Source organism: Trachemys scripta, chromosome 6, assembly GCF_013100865.1.
Source record: "Trachemys scripta elegans isolate TJP31775 chromosome 6, CAS_Tse_1.0, whole genome shotgun sequence".
Taxonomy (NCBI): Eukaryota; Metazoa; Chordata; order Testudines; family Emydidae; genus Trachemys; species Trachemys scripta.
The window spans coordinates 31542183-31561813 of NC_048303.1; the positions used below are offsets into that span (position 1 = coordinate 31542183).

A 19631-nucleotide genomic window follows, 5' to 3' on the forward strand; every position below is an offset into this window, starting at 1 on the left:
AAAAAGGTTTGTAAAATTCTGAAAAGGATAAGAAATTTGGTATTAAAAAGATGCAAACTGCAAAGGTACAGGCATCAGAAAGCATACTAAAGAATAAACAAAATTCGCTATTTAAGATTATTGTTAAACCCCATTTAAAATAAAAAAATAATTTCACACGCCTAACCAACCAGAAAGACAAGGGTGGAAATCTCCATCAATGATCCAAAGACTGCACTGTGATGAGCATAATTCCAGGCCACCTCCAGCTTTTGGAAAGTAGAGAGTTCTGTCCCTAGATCCTGCATGGGACTCCAGCTTTGTGATATTAGGTTAGCATGAGGGGTAGGAAACAACTATTCTATTCTTCATAGCAGATAGGAGGCTTGAGAGAGGAAGAGTCTGGGGTAATCTGCCCCTCCCCTCAGCCTCAATTTCAGTCCTCTGCTCCAGAGTAAGCTTAATGTGCTAATTGCATTCCCAAGCATGAAACTGACATTACTTGACAGTTTTACGGCTCCCATAGGGATTTGAACTGCAGCAACTAGAACTTCTTAAAATGAAATCTTAAATTCTGAAAAAATAAGTGGTTTACAGTCATGCTTGCCAAGAAGATCTTCCCACTCACCACTGGAGTTTTCAAGCCCTCTCATGTTCCACTCAAATGATTACTTATTTCACCTCACACCCAAGGATCTTCAACTATTGACTTACATTGGTGAGGACATTCAACTGGCCAATTACATTTGATATCTGAGATTTTGAAGAGTTTTTAACAAAATTATGTTATATTGTAAAATCAGAAAACTTGGCTTACACCAAATACTAAAGTAAAAGTGACAGAAAAGTAACCTATTTACTATCACTGAATAAATGTTGATCTAGAGAGAAAAAAAAAAAAAGAAAAAAAGATTTATACTCCACCTGTAATTTTTTGGCAGTAAGTCTTCTAGAAATCATTCCCTTGTCATCACTTTGCTTTTTGTGCTCATTGATTACTCCAATAATCCTTTTTTCCAAGTTACTGTTAATCACTACCTGTGGAGACAGATACTAGTCATTATAAACTAAATAAAATCTTACAAAATATAAACTAAGATACACTACAACATCAGAGACAGACAAGAAAAAAAGAGATAGGAAGGCAAGAGACTCCTTACCCACAAAACCCTTTATTTTTCCAATTCTCGCCTACTTTAGGAAACCTCTTATGTGTATTGTTGGGCAAGATACTAGCAGAAGATTGAATATTCTCTCTCTCTCTCTTTTTTTTTTTAAGTTATGATGCTCTCTTGCCTAAATTGTGGAGAAAGCTTTCTCTATTAAAGAGGGGGCCTATTTTGCTTTTAGGGAAATGCAACACAAAGACAAAGAACTAGGACTTAAAAAAACAACAACAAAAACTGTCAGCTATCTGAACATATAGTAGCTCTTAGAGAGGTTTAAGCAAGAGAAAGATACAGATCTGCTTGAGCACCACTGAAACCTTTAAGTGAGACCTGGGCCTCCATCTTAAATTTAAAGTTTTGGTTTTAGTTTAAACCAAAAAACACACATTCAGCTCCAAAACAGCAGGCAGTCAGCAACTGAATATTGCAGATAACTACTTTGTGACTGGCTCTGTGAAATAAGCAAATGGACTTAGTTCAGTTCCTGCTTTGCACCCTTGCTAGCAGTCGCTGCAGACTCAAAGAATTGAAAGGATGTACAAAAAAACCTATACTCTCACTCCAAAAAAATAGCAGAGGCAGTTTCAGCTAACAAGAACATGGCTTTTGTAAAGAAATAATGCCCTGTACCAACCAGATCACTCAAGTCGTATTATATTAATTTTGTATTGAGACAAGTTGTAACATGATCTTTGACATATGACAATACTAATTTGAAAAAAACCCAGTCAAAACAAGTGATTTGATCAGGCCACAATATTTGGCTATTTTCAACATCCTTTGAATACCTGTCGTTTATAGACTATCGACCAAATCCTGCTTGCCCTTAATCCCCATGTCAATCTTATTGAAGCTTCTTATGTAAAAGGATTAGATCTTACATAGGTAACAAAATCCTGTCACGGACACAAAGTTTATATCAATAAGAGACTAAAATCCTATTAAAAAAACCCACCACCAAAAGAAACTGGTTTTGCACAGCTCTTTGGCATGCAATATATTTTTACAATACACCAAAGTTAATTTCAGAGATCAAATATTTTAAAGTTCACAGAATTATATTTCAAATCAGATAAAGTTTCCTCATGATGAAAATACTAATATGTCTTGACTGTTTTCTTGAAGCTGCTCCACCTGTCACATAAATCTCAACAGAAAGGATGTCTGCATATTTCTAGAGTCCAGTATGCTTTCATGTGCTACAGACTAAATAACAAGGTACGAGGAAGAATGGGGGAGGGATAGCTCAGTGGTTTGAGCATTGGCCTGCTAAACCCAGGGTTCAGAGCTCAATTCTTGAAGGGGCCATTTAGGGATCTGGGGCAAAAAAATCTGTCTGGGGATTGGTCCTGCTTTGAGCAGGGGGTTAGACTAGATGACCTCCTGAGGTCCCTTCCAACCCTGGTATTAAAAAAAAGAGGCTGTTTTTTCTTGAAAGACATACTCACTTTAAGGATAGATTTATCCAGATTTGCAGCAGCACTAGAATCAGGTGTGGAACCAAAACTGTAGGTTTTTGGACCTGCAAATTCCAAAGAAATATTACTTAAATGAGCAAAGCAGATAGGCATATAATTTAAATGATCTAAAGCAGAACACATGGCCTACCTATATTGTAAGAGAAGGTATATAACATTTTTCGATAAATAGATGGACATATCCAACCTTAAGTAACTACTTTATTTCAGTAGTTGCTTGCAAATTAATACATTTTTCAGGTAGAGGATTTACTGCAACTGAAATTTTTAAGCCTCTTGTGGCATATGGTTTGATTGGGATTCCATAGTGTTTGGTAGACACACATTAACTCTGGCAAAATTTTCTAGTATTATAATCTTCTAGATTATACTTTCTGTATGCCTCCCTATTCCAGAGTTGACTTTACATATAGACAGGGCCCTACCAAATTCATGGCTATGAAAAATTCATCACGGACTGTGAAATCTCTTCTCCCCCCGTGAATCCGGTCTTGTGTGTGTTTTACCCTATACTATACAGATTTCAGAGGAGAGACCAGCGTTTCTCAAATTGGGGGTCCTGACCCAAAGGGGAATTGCAGGGGAGTTCACAAGGTTATTTTAGGGGGGGGTCGCAGTACTGCCACCCTTACTTCTGCACTGCCTTCAGAGCTGGGTGGCTGGAGAGCGGTAGCTGTTGGCCAAGCGCCCAGCTCTGAAGGGAGCACCCTGCCAGCAGCAGCACAGGAGTGGCAATACCATACCAAGCCACCCTACTTATGAGTTGCTGCCTTCAGACCTGGGCAGCTGGACAGTGGCAAGCAGCAGTGCAGAAGTAAGGGTGGCAATACCATGCCATCCATACTTCTGCAGTGCTGCTGGTGGCAGCTCTGCCTTCAGAGCTGGGCTCCTGGCCAGCAGTTGCTGCTCTCCAGCTGCCCAGCTCTGAAGGCAATGCTACCGCCAGCAGCAGCACAGAAGTAAGGGTAGCAATACCGCAACCCAGACCCACTCCTTTTTGGGTCAGGACCTCTACAATTACAACACAGTAAAATTTTAGATTTAAATAGCTGAAATAATAAAATTTACGATTTTTAAAATCTTATGACTGTGAAATTGACCAAAACGGACCGTGAATTTGGTAGGGCCCTACATATAGACTACACAAACTGAGACATCTTACTCAGATCTGTTCCTATTCCGTTACAAATGCAAAAACCAGCAGTCTACCAAACTATCAGGATCATCATTCCAATGCTCTGCTTTCTAAACCTATTGAGCAGAGAGTCCATGTTTAAGATATACATGCTTGTTAACCACAGCCATCTATGGAATTAGCCCTAGTTCCATTGGAGTCGGCTTCTGTAACATTCCATGTTGAACAATAAAGGGAGGCTCCTGTGTGTAGGTTACAAAACTTTCACAAGTAGTGGAACTTGACTGGAACTCACTTCCTGAAGAGCTAAGAACAACCTCAGAGCTAACCATATACAGAACTAAATGTCCAATTGGTCCGTTTAGTGTTAAATCATATTCTTCATATGTATAAAGACATACAATACTCCTATTCACAGAAAGCTCTTAAAAAAAATTAACCTCCCAGTGGTTAGGAAAAACACAAGATATTGTTTATATTTTAACTGGAAGGTGCTCAGATATTACAGCAATAGAAACCCTATAACTATCCAGCTCGTTAGATCTGCAGATTTTACTGAATAAAAATAAGTTTTTACTGCTTTTTATTCCTATGAGCCCTGGAAAGCCAGCACAGTGGGTGATAAGTGAGCTGGATACTATTCCTTCTTATGTGTTATCAGAAATGTTTACTTCAGTACCAAATTCTGCCCACAGAGACACTTGTGTAATGCTGCAGAAGACAAAGGGGCTGCAGAGGTATCACTGAGGGTGATGCTGACTGCAGAACGCCCATTACTAGTAATCACAGTGTTGGCAATTCATATGGTTATGGGAGGCTCTTGCCCTTCCTCAAGCTCCAGCTCCTTTGATTAAAACTCAATCTCAACTTTCATTTTAACAACAGCGTTGAGCCCTCATGATTGTGGGTGGAAATCTAAACCGTAAAGGCAACCCCCATCTTCAAAGTTTATTATTTATTTAAAGCATCCTGATTTTTCAGTCAATCACCTGCTCCGTGTGGGTCCAGCTCATGATTTTGGAACCCTTAAGTTGGGGCTGCCCGTGCTGCAACGAGGCATACAAAAAGCGGGCTCCAAGGCCAGCTCTAAGTGCCCAGGGAGGTCCCAGCAGCAGCCCTGACTAAACCCGTCCTACCGCGTGTCCCGACTGCACCCCTGTGCCCTTGGCCGGAGGGTGACCGCGCCCGGCTCCGCGGCTGAAGGGAGGTTTAGTGCTGGGGAAAGTGCGGGGCGGGCAGCGCCCGAAGGGTCAGACCAGTCCCCGGTGCTGCAGCTGGGGACCCGCGCCAGAGCCTGCCCCTAAGCGCAGCGGCCTGTGGGGCAGGGAACGGCGCGCCGAGGGAGCAGGCGAGCGGCGCCGGCCGCGTGCGCCAGGGAGATAGATGGGCAAAGAGGGACCCCCCGCCGGCGCTACCTTGCTTGACGCGGGGCTCCTTGGATACCAGGGCCGGCCTCACGGCGGGTCTCTTGCCCGCAGCCTCTCCGGCGGCTCCGGACTCGGCAGCCGCTTTAGCCCTGGCAACAGCCGTGGCCGCGGACACAGCGGCGTGAACGGCCCCGGCCCCCGCGCCGCCCCCCTTGTGCTTCTTGTTCTTGCCGCCCATAGCGCCCGCAGCAGGGGCGCCGCCTCCGAGTCCGCACGGCAACGCAGCCGGCCGGCCCTGCAGTCACAGCGCCGGACTTTTTACATCCGGGTACCACAGAGCCTCACACAGCGCGGCGAGCAATGTTCTGATTGGCCAGCGCCGCGCGCTTGCTGAAACTCTATGGTCCTTGCAGCCACTTCCGGCCAAAGGTCACGTTAGGATGCTGATGGCGCCGCGCTGTATTGTGGGAATGCTTGCGCCTGGGAGCGCGCTGTATTGTGGGAGAACATCTCTTCTATCTCCACCCATGGGCTGGGCGCCTACGGGATTTCCTGCCCGGTGCAGCCCGGCTCGTGCCGCGCGCCTTCCCCTTCCGGCGCAGTGCAGGGTCGGCGGAGGAGCAGGTCCGTGGTGCGCGCGGGGCGCTGTGGGACAGGCTGCAGCGATGGCGGACGCCTTTGGAGACGATCTGTTCAGCGTGTTCGAGGACGATTCCGCCGCCTCTGGGGCCAAGAAGGGCAAAGCGGCCGCGGCCGAGGCTGCCAGCAAGGCCGGGTGAGAGGCTAGTCGGCGCGGCCGAGGCTCTGCCCTCGGTATAAGCCGCCTCCTCTCCCCGTCCAACGCCGGCTCGCACGCGTGGGGCCCGGGGTTGCGCTCGTCACCACGGCGGGGCCCGAAGAGAGTCCGGCTCCCGGGACGCAGCGCTGCTTTCCCTACAGCGGGGGGCTGCTCCCTCCCCCCAGGCGGTACTGGGAGTGTCCGCCACAGGCAGGGGCGGCCCCTTGCCGCTGTGGGGTTAGTGGGGATTTACATCTGTGTTGGATTTTGGCCCCAGTACGCTTAGTGCGGTACATACACACGGTCTCTCCCCCAGACAGCTTGTGATCTCCGCCTGGAGCGTGAGGCTGAGGTGGGTTTGGCATTTTCCAGAAGCCATTGGGGAGATTTTTTATCTTTGTAAACAGCTTTTTCTACAAACACGGGTTCCCAAGCTCTACTCCACCGTAGATAGCAGAGCCATTTCCCCCCTTTAGAGGTATTTTAAAGGCAAATCTGAAATCTGTTTGTTTGCATTACAGGAAACGCTCAGATGGCAAATCTCCGGCAGGCTCTACGAACATCCCAGGGAAAACCAAAAGAGAGGCAGAGGTTGATAGCACAGATTATGCTATTTTTGGAAAGAAATCCAAGATAGAGGATGTTTCAGAAGATATTAAGTAAGACTTAGTTTGTTATCTGGTATAGGCAGAGTGTTTGCTGTTATCGTTGTCTGAATTATATCACAAGTTGAGGCTCTAGAGTCAGGACTATTTAAATGAATGAGAAAGCTTGGGGAAGTTATTAAAGATATGACTACATATCTCTAGTCAAACTTCTCTCGGGGAAGAGTAGTTACAACATTGGCGAGCTTAAAATAAAGTTAAAATAAAATAAAGAGATGTAAAGGTGGTGACTACAACAAACAAAAATGGCTGGTGAGGTTTGAATGGCTACTAATAAGTGTTGCCATTGGAATTTGGGCAATGGGTTATTGGTTGAAGCTACCTTAAAAGTGATGTATGTGTGGCTTGTGTTTTATAGAAAGGGATGGGAAAATGAGAGATGCACAAGGAGGCAGCTGCTGGTCAGCTGACTGAAACAAACCATTGTTTTTGAATGATGGACAGTGGAAAATGGCGTACAGAGAAAAGAGTTGTGGGAGTATATAGAGACAAGATAATGGATGGAGTATGGTCATGAAGAGTGCTGAAGACCTGTGATCTTGTTGTGGCTCTAGAAGTGGATAGAGGTCTTTTAAGACCGAATTTTCTTTGTGTTTGCTAGGGGTAAAATTAGTCAAAGCATTCTGAAAAGATTAGGATTTCTAAGTGTGATGGATTCTCGCCCACAGTGATCAAACCACTATGCATAGTGCTGGCCTCAGAAACTTAGAGAAGGGTTTTGTTTTGTGGGGATGCATACTAATTTTACTAATGCATTTTATATATAATAACATGAGGGGTGATTCCTGCAGCCTGTTGCTTCAGTGGAAGAACCACCTAGCCACTTGTGCTATGGTCTATATACATTTTAATTTTTTTCCAGTGGACTAAGTCAATGGAGGGTTTTGCATGCATTTTGGGGAATTTTTTAACTTTTATTCTTTGCAAAAATTAATTAAATGCTGCAGTATCACAGGGAGATAAGAAGTCCTGCATTTTATAGATGGGAAACTAAGGCAGAAAGCCTGTGATTTGACTAAGGGCAAAAAGTCCATGTTGGAGCTGGGAGAATATAGGAGTTCTCTGTTCTTAGTCTTGTGCCTTTTCTGTTAGGCTACATCACCTGTCACATTGTTGAGGTGTCCCCTCCTTGTTGTCATAAGTGGGACTGGTTCCGTAGCAAAGGAGCTTGCCAGCTTCAGTTCCGGCTGCTGCGTGAGAGGCAGTCTAATTTCTGAGGTACAGGCACTTTCAGAAATCAAGAGGGGAGTCTTGTGAAGGGGGATCTGAAAACAATAGTATACACACCATGCCTATACTTTGCTTTGATCAGTTTTGAAGACAGTTTGAATAAAGAGGCTTTCAGCATATGCTGACTGCTGTGAAGGTGGTGTTGATAGAATAAGGCAATTTTTATGATTTATATAATTCATTTTAAAAATTGTGTTGCAAATCCAAAAAGGGTGGTTAAAGTATATTTGTTAGCAATTTTGATACCCCGTAATAGTTTTGGTATTAGTTCCCTCTGTCGTAATGTCATCTTTTTAAATGTTTAATTTATTGATGTAGGAATGAGATGTAGAAATATGACCTCAGTATAGTTTGATAGTACTAGTTAACGTTTCTTTATTTAGTCTGGCAGACCTGATGCCGAAAGTAAAGGTGCAAGCTGTTGAGACTGTTGAAGGTTGTACACATGAGGTGAGCACCGTAAGAGCATTTATTTTATGGTGTGTAGAATTTTGTTTTATATAAATGTCTTGTCTTTCACCTTTTTGAGTTACAACTTTCCAGTGAAGCTCTTTAATCTTTTTGCTATAATCATTACTATCTTAATATTCTGTTTGGTGTTTTTGTACTCTCTACATTTCTACACTGCCTTTCATCTGTGAATCTCAAAGCATTTTATGTTAACGCTTACTGAATACTCATAATGTTTTTGGTTCTCTGTAAAAGATAGAAAAAATGTCCTTGTAAAGGGCTTAAATTCTAAATTAGGCTGTATCTTTCAGACTTGCATTCTGATATCACCAATTAAGCTTCTCAACATCCATTTCAGTGATATAGAGCTTACTCAACCCACTTCTGCTGTTAAACTTGTAAGAAAGCAGCTGACCATAGAAACTCTTAAGTCTCTACAGCCCATTATATATATGGTAGGCTACCATTCGTTTCCTGTGTCTGGAAAGTGCCTAGCGGATTATAGTAGCTGTAATGATAATTGAACCTATCAATGAAATGCAGCCACATTTGTGGTGGAGTGCAGCTCTTCAACAGTGCATGATAATACTACAGAATAGTACAGGAAATGAAAAGAACTCGTCAAATCATTGTAGACCTAAATAAGGCTTTTATAGAAAACAGTGTTGTGCTAGTGCATGATAGGCAGAAAGTGGAAAAAACTAGTCTGTTTTCCCTGTTTGTTTAGCTTGAGTGTCATTAACACTGAACAAAGTTAATTAGATTTATGAAAAATCTTTATTAATAAAGATTATTCGTATTGCTGGTGACTTTTAAAAAATGTATAATTGTTCTTTACATTAATGTCCCTTTTAATAATCTAGTTCTAATTAAAATGGGTGTAAAATAGATGGAATAGATTTACCTGATCTGGTATTTAGCCAAGACATCATGTTTAAAACCCTCTCTGGAGTTATGAAAATAGTTGTGTGTTTGTAAATATGACTACTGTGTAGTGTTGCGAATGTAAACTACTCCCAGAATTCTGCACCACTACACAATGCAGAATTTGCACAGAATTAATGTTCCCCTCAGAATTTTATTTTTTCACACACAATTTGTGATTTACACTAAAATGCTTCCTTTTTCCAGTTTGCATGTTTCAAATGCAAAATATTAGTTATGTATACACCCCTAATGTCATTGCATGCACATCAGCACGCCTGCTGTGTGAGTAGCGAGGCTTGATGTATAAACCTCATAGTGTACTATTAAGTTAAGTTGGTCATCACATGTTTATGAAGCAGTCGATAAAATGTCAGGACAGTCTGGACAAAGTACTTCCCAAAGTAGCCAGCTGGGTCCCGATGAAGTTACCAAAGGGTGAAGGGATATTTGGTTTTTTGCACAACGTGAACAGCCTTCATACCATGCATCAAAAACAGCTACACCATCTTCTTGTGCTCAAGAATTCTCTGCAAGTGGACTGTGGTTGGGGACAAATTATTTTGCACATCCTGCAAATGTTCTCAGCCATGTCCAATGGTCTGTAATTGTGAATCATTTTGCATAAACCCCCCACAAACCGAAGGAAGATGCAGCTCAAGAGGACGGCGGAAACAAAGCTCAGAACACCATTACAACACACTGAAAAATGAAACAAAGGTGGAGAAAGAACGTGTAGGTGAGTGAAAATGTTAAATACAGAAATATCAGTAGTTTAAAAGAACTATAGCATTGGGGTCTCTTCACTTGCTTTGAGGTCTTGAATAGACAGCTCTGTTTTTAAGCTTTTTTTTAAGTGATGACTATGGTCAATTTTCTGTTAATAATAAATAATACACTCTATTATAACTTTTGCACTTTAACATGGTTTACAGTTGATTGTAATTTAATAATGCATTTTTGTTATTGAGTGAGAGTCTCCTTGGATAGAGGCATAAGCCAAATTACTAAATGTATTTATTTTATTTTATTTATTTATTTAGAGAGCCCTCTATTTAGATATCAGAGAAGTGGCTCCATGCATCTGAAGAAGTGGGGTTTTTTACCCACGAAAGCTTATGCCCAAATAAATCTGTTAGCCTTTAAGGTGCCACCGGACTCCTCGTTGTTTCTATCTAGATAGATCACCTGATCTTTTACTATACTATAAATCTAAATTAAAATCTAAATTCAGAACTAAAAATAATATAAATGTATTGCTCTAATATTAAAGATGTTACATGGATAGTAAACATTTGTGCTCACTCAAGACTTATCTAACTTCTACTTTCAGATTTGTAAAGCATGGGTGAAGACACTACAGGTGCCAACATCCCCTTGTCAAAGAATGAATACCACTTGTGAGAGAATTTCTTGACAACTGGGTCTGGAATGATGGTGTGAATCCTGATAGGACACAACTGATGAGACATATTTACCTGACGTATACCTCGAAGAGATGCAGAGGTCTGCGCATGAAGTCTTTTAACGTGGAGAAACTGGTGCGCAGGCAGTGACCACATGAGACTTGACAGGAGGAAAACCCTGACCCAGTGGCAATGAGATCCACGACAACCAAGGGCCTCCCTCCTGCTGCCACCTTCACAACTGCAGAGTACTAAAAGGTCCTCTATATATGCCTGATCCACTGTTGAGGTCTTGTGAAGTTTGGACCACGGTTAGTCAGGAGCCTCACCTCAGACCTGCTCGCCAAGGGGGACCCTACCAGGAGTATGAAAGTGCCGGACAATGTAGCTTTGAGGGTCTTTAGCCCACGCAAGCCTCTCCACCACAACAAGGTTGCAGTCCATCCCACCAATGAGCCCCCTTGGCAGACATCATGCTCGCATTGAGGGATAGCTGAAGAAGACCTCGAAGAAAAGTAAAACTTAAAACTGAAGCTTAAAACAAGAAAATCGCTCTTACCTTTGAATTTTGTGATGATGAGGCGAGATCACTTCTGAACTTATTGTTTGCACCATTAAAACCTGATTGCAGTGGGCATGTTAACTCCTTTTTTGTGGATACAGTGTTTTTAGATGCTGTTAATCACTCAACTGTTTCACAGGCTGAGGTCAAAGCAGTAAATGAGTACCAGATTGATTATGAAAACATTCTAGTAATTGATACTGACAACACTAGTTACATGAAAAAGGCATTTTATTCTGTTTACGTTGTTTCCAAATTCTGTGCATATCACCTGTTTGGCACACATTATTAACTTAATTGGTGAATCATTTAGAAAGCCTTTTAGCTGTTTGATACATTTGTAAGGTGCTTCAAAAACACATTCTGTAATTCTGGTAGTAGGAAAGAGAAGTAGTATCATTTCATGATCCAGAAACTACAGGAGGAGTCTCCAGATGCCACAGCATACATGCCTCCTAGAACAGGTGGAACACGCTGGAACAGCTGGTTCCATGTTGTTCAGTTTCACTTTAAGAGCTATCAGTTCTACAAAGAGTTCTTTAATGAAGAGAGCAACAACAGCTCCCCAGTTTTGGTGCAAACTATTCAGAAAATGTTGAACGATCCAACTAAGTATCATTGTTGAAAGTACAGATCTCTTTATTAGCAAAGAAATGTGAACAAATTCTCAGTTTAAGTCTGGCATTTGAGAGCAGGAAGCCTTGCACCGTTAAAGCATTTGATCTTCTGGAAGAACTACAGATATATTTAATTTCACACACACACACATAGAGAGAGAGAGAGAGCTCCCTTCAGAAAGCACCTCAGAGTTCTTCAGATATTTAGGGAGGCAGAAAACTTATCTCCTGTTGAAAGACTTGCCTGTCTAGCAAAAAGAGCAAGGAGTACTTGTGGCACTTTCTAACAAATGTATTTCAGCATAAGCTTTCATGGGCTAAAACCCACTTCATCGGATGCATGCAGGGGAAAATATAGTAGGAAGATATAGATATATATATATATATATACACACACATACATATGAGGACATGAAAAAATTGGTGTTGCCATACTAACTATAACGAGAGTAATCAGTTAAGGTGGGCTATTATCAGCAGGAGGAAAAAAAAAACTTTTGTAGTGATAATCAGGATGACCCATTTCAAACAGTTGACAAGAAGGTGTGAGTAACCGTAGGGGAAAAAAAATTAGCATGGGGAAATAGGTTTTACTTTGTGTAATGACCCATCCACTCCCAGTCTTTATTCAAGCCTAATTTAATGGTGTCCAGTTTGCAAATTAATTCCAATTCCGCAGTTTATCGTTTGAGTCTCTTTTTGAAGTTTTTTTGTTGGAGTATTGCTACTTTTAGATCTGTAATTGAGTAACCAGAGAGGTTGACGTGTTCTCCGACTGTTTTTTAAATGTTATAATTCTTGACATCTAATTTGTGTCCATTTATTCTTTTGCATAGAGACTGTCTGGTTTGGCCAATGTACATGGCAGAGGGGCATTGCTGGCACATGATGGCATATATCACATTGGTAGATGTGCAGGTGAACGAGCTTCTGATAGTGTGGCTGATGTGATTAGGTCCTATGATGGTGTCCCTTGAATAGATATGTGGACAGAGTTGGCAACGGGCTTTGTTGCAAGGATAGGTTCCTGGGTTAGCGTTTTTGTTGTGTGGTGTATGGTTGCTGGTGAGTATTTGCTTCAGGTTGTGGAGCTGTCTGTAAGCGAGGACTGGCCTGTCTCCCAAGATCTCTGACAGTGAGGGATTGTCCTTTGAAGTGGGTTTTAGCCCACGACCGCTTATGCTCAAATAAATTTGTTAGTTTCTAAGGTGCCACAAGTACTTCTCGTTCTTTTTGCTGATACAAACTACCACGGCTACCACTCTGAAACTTGCCTGTCTAGATCTCTTTAAAGAGACATTCCATTAAGCTTCTGAAAAGCTTGATAAATATTTGTCATTTGGACAATCAGGTCTGAATTTTCTGAAGGCTTGTAAGTTATTTGATCCTCATCCTGTTTATATTGTGCAAGAACACTGTGAATATTTTCAAGCAATACCTGGTTTTTCTGAGGTAACTGAACATGACCTAAAATTGTACAGGGAAAGAATTGTGCCTGAAGCTATTAGAAGTCAAGCTTTTTTTGTAGACCTCCAAGTGTTTTGGCTTTGGTGATATTTGGAATTTTCTTTCACTAAATCTGGCCTTGAATTGTGTAAATGCTGTCTCAAACTCTGCAGATGCAGAGATAATTTTTTCACTGTACAATTTGATCCTTTCTACCAGAAGGAAATCACTAAGTGAGAAAAATTTAAAGGCTTTGTTTTCTGTACTATAATTTAAATGAAAATACTGGATTGTACTGAAACGCTTGACAATGATTAGCAAAAATGTATGACTTTAATGTGTGAAAATTCTGAGCAATTTAAAATGACATTCTACTTTATTTTGCTGTTTGGTCTTCTGTAATGTAATTTAAATGAAAATCCAGGATTATAACTGAAATTCAGGGTATTGGTTACCAAGTACTCGTAACTTAACTTTCATGTGTTTAGGAAATACCGAGTAGTTATTGGGGCTTTTTTCCATATTGTAGTTTAAATGAGCTATTACTCAAAGACAGGACGTTTGTTAACTTTCGAGAGGTGTAAAAGGATCTGAGCAGTGAATAGGCTGTTTAGTATATACTGTGACGTTGAAGCGTTTCTCTAATTTTTTGTTTCAATAATGGACAGATGTAGAATTTCAATGCAGGGCTCAGGGAGCTTTTTATTTCCCTCTTACGGCACTCTAAGCCTCTGTTGACCCGTGCCATGCCAAAACAATAAACCCTTGCTACCTGAGCTAACGGTGCTCCCACACTCTGATCCCCTAGCGTAACACTACTCACAGCTGTCTTTCTAGGCCAGGGGTTGGCAACCTGCGGCATGCGTGCCAAAGGTGGCACGCAAGCTGATTTTTAGTGACACTCTGCTGCCAACCGGGGTCCTGGCCGCCAGCCCCGCTCAGCCTGCTGGGATGGATGGAACCCCAGCGGCAGAGGGGCTCAGCCTACCGCCAGTCTGGGGTTCCGTCTGCTGCCCCCACTGCTGGTCTGGGGTTCCGTCCGCCAGCCCCTGTAAATGTAAAATGTATTACTGGCATGCAAAACCTTAAATTACAGTAAATAAATGAAGACTTGGCACACCACTTGTCAAAGGTTGCTGACCCCTGCTCTAGCCCGATAACTCAGCTTACACACAGGCTGGAACCGTAGGCCTCTCGATGGGTGCAGCAGTTTCACTCACACTGTACAGTAGCACTTCATCCTGAGCACCACTCTGTGCGCGTCTGATTCTAGTGGCGCCACCCTTCCTCTTTTAGTCCCTGTTAGCCTGAACCCTCCCAGCTATTGCTGCCCCCTGCCTCCTCAACACTCCTGCCCGCACCTGGCACAGGGGCACGCCTACTACTTCTGGAGACAAAAGGGTGTTGGTTGGTGAACCATGCACGCAACCTAACCCACACAAAAAAATGTGCATGTACGCACTTTCCCTGACATACACATGTTACCTGGGGTCTCCCTTCCCCATGCTAACTACCTCCAATCCTACAATTAAACTACCGCTAACTCACCAATCCCCTCCCGCTACAGTGGTGTGACCCAAAAACTTTACAATACACATAGAAGCTTGAACTTGGACAAGACATGACAGACGCTAGCACCCTCTTAGGTCAGGTCGTTACAATACTTTTGTATAATGACTTTGTTTAAGTGAAATATTTAATTTCATTGGAAAAGAAGATAACTGTCAACAAAGATACATCAAGTTCTGTATTAATATGCCTAGTAAGGAATCTATTTATCAAAAAATGTTTCCTGAATCTTTTTTTATTTTGTCTGTATTGTTACCGACATACTTGCTGACAGGTATTTTGAAATACATTGCCAAAATAATTGAAATGTTGTGATTATATTGTGTTATTTTGACTGATAATATGCATAATTTTGAAGAATTTTAAAATGTGTGCAGAATTTTTAATTTTTTGATGCAGAATTTCCCTAGGAGTAGTAAAACAGTAGCTTACAGTCATATATTGCAATGTTCCTTATCCTGAATTGCTAACCATCTAAGACAAGACAAAACAGTAGATGGTACACCAGGAAAAGGAGGGAATGGAACTTATTAGTGATAGCTTGAAAAAATGGGTTTGAAGAAAAAAAGGGAACATTTGACAAAACATAAGCAGCAGTGTTATAAAAGTTGAAAAGTCAAAAGTAAATTCCTGTGTTTTGTTTGTCTCCTGAGTCCTGACCCAGTTTGTTTAGCTTGATAATACTGATTGAATAGTAGTTTGAGCCAGAGTGGCTGCATTGTAATTAAGAATCACCTTGAACACAAAGCATTCTAAAACTTGGTGTTTTTTTCTGTTTTTGTTTAAAATATATATTGTCAGGTTGCACTTCCTGCAAATGAAGACTTCATAGCCCTCAAGCCAAGAACTGGAAAAGCTGCAAAGGTGTGTTCTAGATTTAAAAGAAAAAGCAAAATACAGATGTATAGCCTGTAGGCTATAAATAGATAGATGGGGATAAATGGGCCCTATCAGCAGCCGTGACGTAAAAGGAAACCTTTAAAAACTGGTCTCTCTACTGAATGAGTAGATGAATGTTTGTCTTTAGTGTAATTTTTTGTTAGAGCTAGATGGAGAGATTGTTCTGGTTTGGTTTCCACCACCCATTTGACAGCATCATTCAGTGGCTCCAGTGGTATAAACTGTGGGTTTGTTCTTCTTTTATTTTCGTAATAAACTCCATACAAAATCTAAACATATAAAGGCCTAGATCTGCCATTTTACATCAGTTACGGATTAGGCTGAGACTCTCAAACTTAACTCTCAAAGTAAGTTAATTCAAAATCTAAATAAAAAGCTATTATAAAATACTATTTTCAAGTGGAATGAGATGGTAACTAGTCACAAAATTTCACTCGAGGCTGGAAATTTAAGCTATAAAGTGTGTTTCTTTTAAATGCGTTTTTTTTTTCTTTTTAGGAATATCCATTCATTCTTGATGCTTTTCAAAGAGAAGCCATTCTTTGTGTGGATAACAATCAGTCTGTTTTAGTGTCAGCTCATACGTCAGCTGGAAAAACTGTCTGTGCAGAGTAAGTAATTTTGTGATAGATTTTTGTAAGAGTGAATAGTGTGGTGTTTCTCCTGATCATTCTGCTGAACTATATGTCAGACTCAAGAGGAAAACTTTTAAAGGTTCTGTAGAATCAGTCACACTTTCTAAAGTAGTCTGTTGCCAGTAGTACAGTGTGACTTAATGACTTACAAATATTTTGACCACTTCAGGAGTGTTAAAATTTAAAACAAAAGTTATTTTCTTCATTGTGCTTAGCAAGTGAGAGTGGTAGAAGATTTCTCCACTTTTAGATTGTTTTGTTTTTGTTTTTTTGGAAACAGTCTGCTTCTGTTGATGGTTTTTTTTATGTAGGATGAAAGGAAAACACTTGTTGCAACACAGATATTTAGATAAGAACATAAGAACAGCCATACTGGGTCAGACCAATGATCCATCTAGCCCAATATCCTATCCTGTCTTCCCACGGTGGTCAATGCAGGTGCTTCAGAGGGAACAGAACTGACAATCATTGAGTGATCCATCCCATGTTGCCCACTCCCAGCTTCTGGCAGTCAGAGGCTAAGGACACGTGGACCATGGAGTTGCATACCTGACCATCTTGGCTAATAGCCATAGATGAACCTATCCTCCATGAATTTATCTAATTCTTTTTTGACCCCTGTTAAAGTTGTTGCCAGGGAATGTTATGTAGGCCAAAAGTCCCACAGGTTGACTGATTTTAGAAAATCACCATGCTATGTTTTCTGTCTCTAGGCTGTAATTCGTAGTCAAATCATTGATTTTTGTTTTTTTGTTTTTTGTTGAGAGGTAATGGTTTGACTTCATTGTAGGCTGATGTCTATTATTTAACCATAGAATGTGGATATTGGCATGGGAAGCAGTTTTATAAATTTTCCCCTATGCTTTCGTTTGGCAATAAGAGGCCTCTACCCCAGTGTTTCTCAAACTTTTGTACTGGTGACCCCTTTCACATAGCAAGTCTTTGAGTGCGACCCCCACTTATGAATTTAAAACACTTTTTTATATATTTAGCACCATTATAAATGTTGGAGGCAAAGTGGGGTTTGGCAAAGTGGAGGTTGACAGCTCGCGACCCCCCATGTAATAAACTTGCGTTGAGGGGTCCCAACCATCAGTTTGAGAACCCCTGCTCTACCCTTAACTGGAGAGAGCACCTCTTCAGATAAAACGGTAGCTCAGTCTTTGTTCGCATTTAACGCTTTCTCTCAAATTTTTTTCTATAATTATCTTCTGTAAGGATTTCAGGTCACTGTGACACTATGCCCCATATTCTTCATAGAAATATTGTTATGATATGAATATGGCATAACTAATGTGTTTTGTGCAAGATAAGTCATGTGAGAGATCATTGGAAAGGTTATGATTTGCTGAATGTGATTGTCTTATTTGTATGCATGTATCATTTTTGTATCTACAGCTAGGAATATTGATTATGTATCAATTACAAAAATGTTTGCACCTGGGGAACACTCATCAGACAAAATGCAATCAGTCTGGCTGGTTAGCTGGGGACAAGTCAATGAACCATTAGGGAGGACAATAGGTCTTTGAAGGTGCTAATCTCCCATCTTCCTGGGATGCTTCAAATGGCCTTTGACTCATGGCTGCTTTGACACTGTGATCATGTCACCTGGTACTGAACTTCATCTTGGGCTACTAGTATTTTTCCACTAATAGGGGGTGGGGTTCAAACTGTGAAACCAAGGAATCCTGCCATATTTAAATCCCATTTAAGGCAGGGAAATAAGTTAATCAGGGATCCTTCTTCACTAAATCTCTGCGCGGGATGACTGCTGAAAACATCTACTGGCTGACCCCAGGCAAGTACACATGAGCCACAAGACCCCCAAAATGGTGAGTAGCCACAGGGGCAGGGTAAATCAGTGTTCCCAGACCCTACTGTACACTAGGCACATGGCTCTTGGGGAGAGCCAACACTGGGGGGGGGCGATAATCATTCCTGTCCCCACATTTTCCACAGGCTGTGTTCATTAGGGAAGATATCTTGCTGCCGAGGGTGAGCAGGGAATCAAGGGAGGGTCTTCTCCAAGACTGCGGCATCTGCCCTGGCCCTTATGCGGCTTGCCTCTGTGCAGCAATAGTCTGTTCCCCCCCACGCCCAGTGATGGCAGAGTGGTACGCGAAAGTTACCGTTAATGGGCAAGAAACAAAGCAGCTCTGCCAAAGAACCTGTGGCAGCGGATTGCCCAGTATCTCCACGAGAGTTTCCTGGGTGAGGCAGATTCCCGTGAAGTGAGGGAGTCAATCAACAGCCTGTTCCGCCGCTCAGACGAGGCATGTGGTGGTACGCGCATCATACAGGCACAATCCTGTTTTCTGCAACCCTACTGCCCCCAACATCTCGCTTCAGCAATTCCCAAAATCAGATCCACTTACCAGGGGTCTCCTCTCCTGTTTGTGCTTCGCCATGATCCGACAGCTGTGATTGGCTAGTCTCCTCCGGGGTAGAAAAGGGCTCTGAGCTGCATGCGTCTCTGACCTCCAAGTCATCCTCTGCCCCTGGGTCTCCCTCCACGTCCTCATCCAAGATTTCCTCCTCCTGGCTTGGTCCACTCTCGACTGGGAGGCGAACCACTGAAGTATCCACAGTGGCCTTCACAGTGGAGGTGGGGTCACCACCGAGTATCATGTCCAGCTCTTTCTAGAACCGGAAGCTCGTGGGCGCAGCACCAGAGCGGTGGTTTGCCTCCCGCCTGCCTTGCGGTAGACGTTCCACAGCTTCTTCACTTTGACCCTGCACTGCAATGTGTCCAGGTCAAGGCCCCTTTCTGTCATGCTTCATGAAATCTGTCCGTAGGTATCATAATTCCTAAGGCTGGAGCGCAGCTAGGACTGGACAGCCTCCTCTCCCCATATGCTGATGCGGTCCAGCAGCTCGGCATTGCTCCAAGCGGGGGATTGCCTGGTACATGGAGCAGGCATGGCCACCTGGAAAGATGCGCTGAGACCACTGCACGCATCAGCAAGCAAACAGGAAGGGGACTTTCAAAATTCCAAAGGAATTTACGTGGTGGGGATGACTGTTGGTCACGTGAGGGCAGGGCAATAGAGTTCAAACCGATGACCAGAGAGGCAAGAACAGGCATTGTGGGACACCTCCCAGAGGCCAATTGCAGTGCTGTAATCGACCAGGGTGTCTATACTGGCACCGCAGTGCTGTAGCCCTGGCACAGAAAGTTGTACGTCTCTTGGGGTGGTGTTCTTTTAAACAACGTTGCAACTGTGCAGTTTCAGCACACTAAGTGGCTTGACAATGTGTACAGCTCGGGAGTTACAACACAGAACTCTGCTTTACTGCACAGAAACTTGCCAGTGTAAA

General features: G+C 42.3%; 2 protein-coding genes across 2 annotated transcripts in view; one reads left to right on the forward strand and one right to left on the reverse strand.

The window, feature by feature from the left end:
• DHX29 (DExH-box helicase 29) overlaps window positions 1–5506 on the reverse strand; it is a gene marked incomplete in the record, with an annotated part of 37412 nt that extends 31906 nt beyond the window's left edge. Inside the window, 3 exon segments of the mRNA XM_034773804.1 lie at window positions 904–1017; window positions 2597–2670; window positions 5177–5506. Of these exon segments, the coding sequence (XP_034629695.1) occupies window positions 904–1017; window positions 2597–2670; window positions 5177–5366 (378 nt within the window).
• Window positions 5507–5628: 122 nt separating this feature from the next.
• MTREX (Mtr4 exosome RNA helicase) overlaps window positions 5629–19631 on the forward strand; it is an 85189-nt gene continuing 71186 nt past the window's right edge. Inside the window, exons 1-5 of the mRNA XM_034773805.1 lie at window positions 5629–5903; window positions 6428–6565; window positions 8185–8251; window positions 15577–15639; window positions 16174–16286. Of these exons, the coding sequence (XP_034629696.1) occupies window positions 5656–5903; window positions 6428–6565; window positions 8185–8251; window positions 15577–15639; window positions 16174–16286 (629 nt within the window). The 5' untranslated portion in view covers window positions 5629–5655. The remainder of the gene's footprint in view (window positions 5904–6427; window positions 6566–8184; window positions 8252–15576; window positions 15640–16173; window positions 16287–19631) is intronic.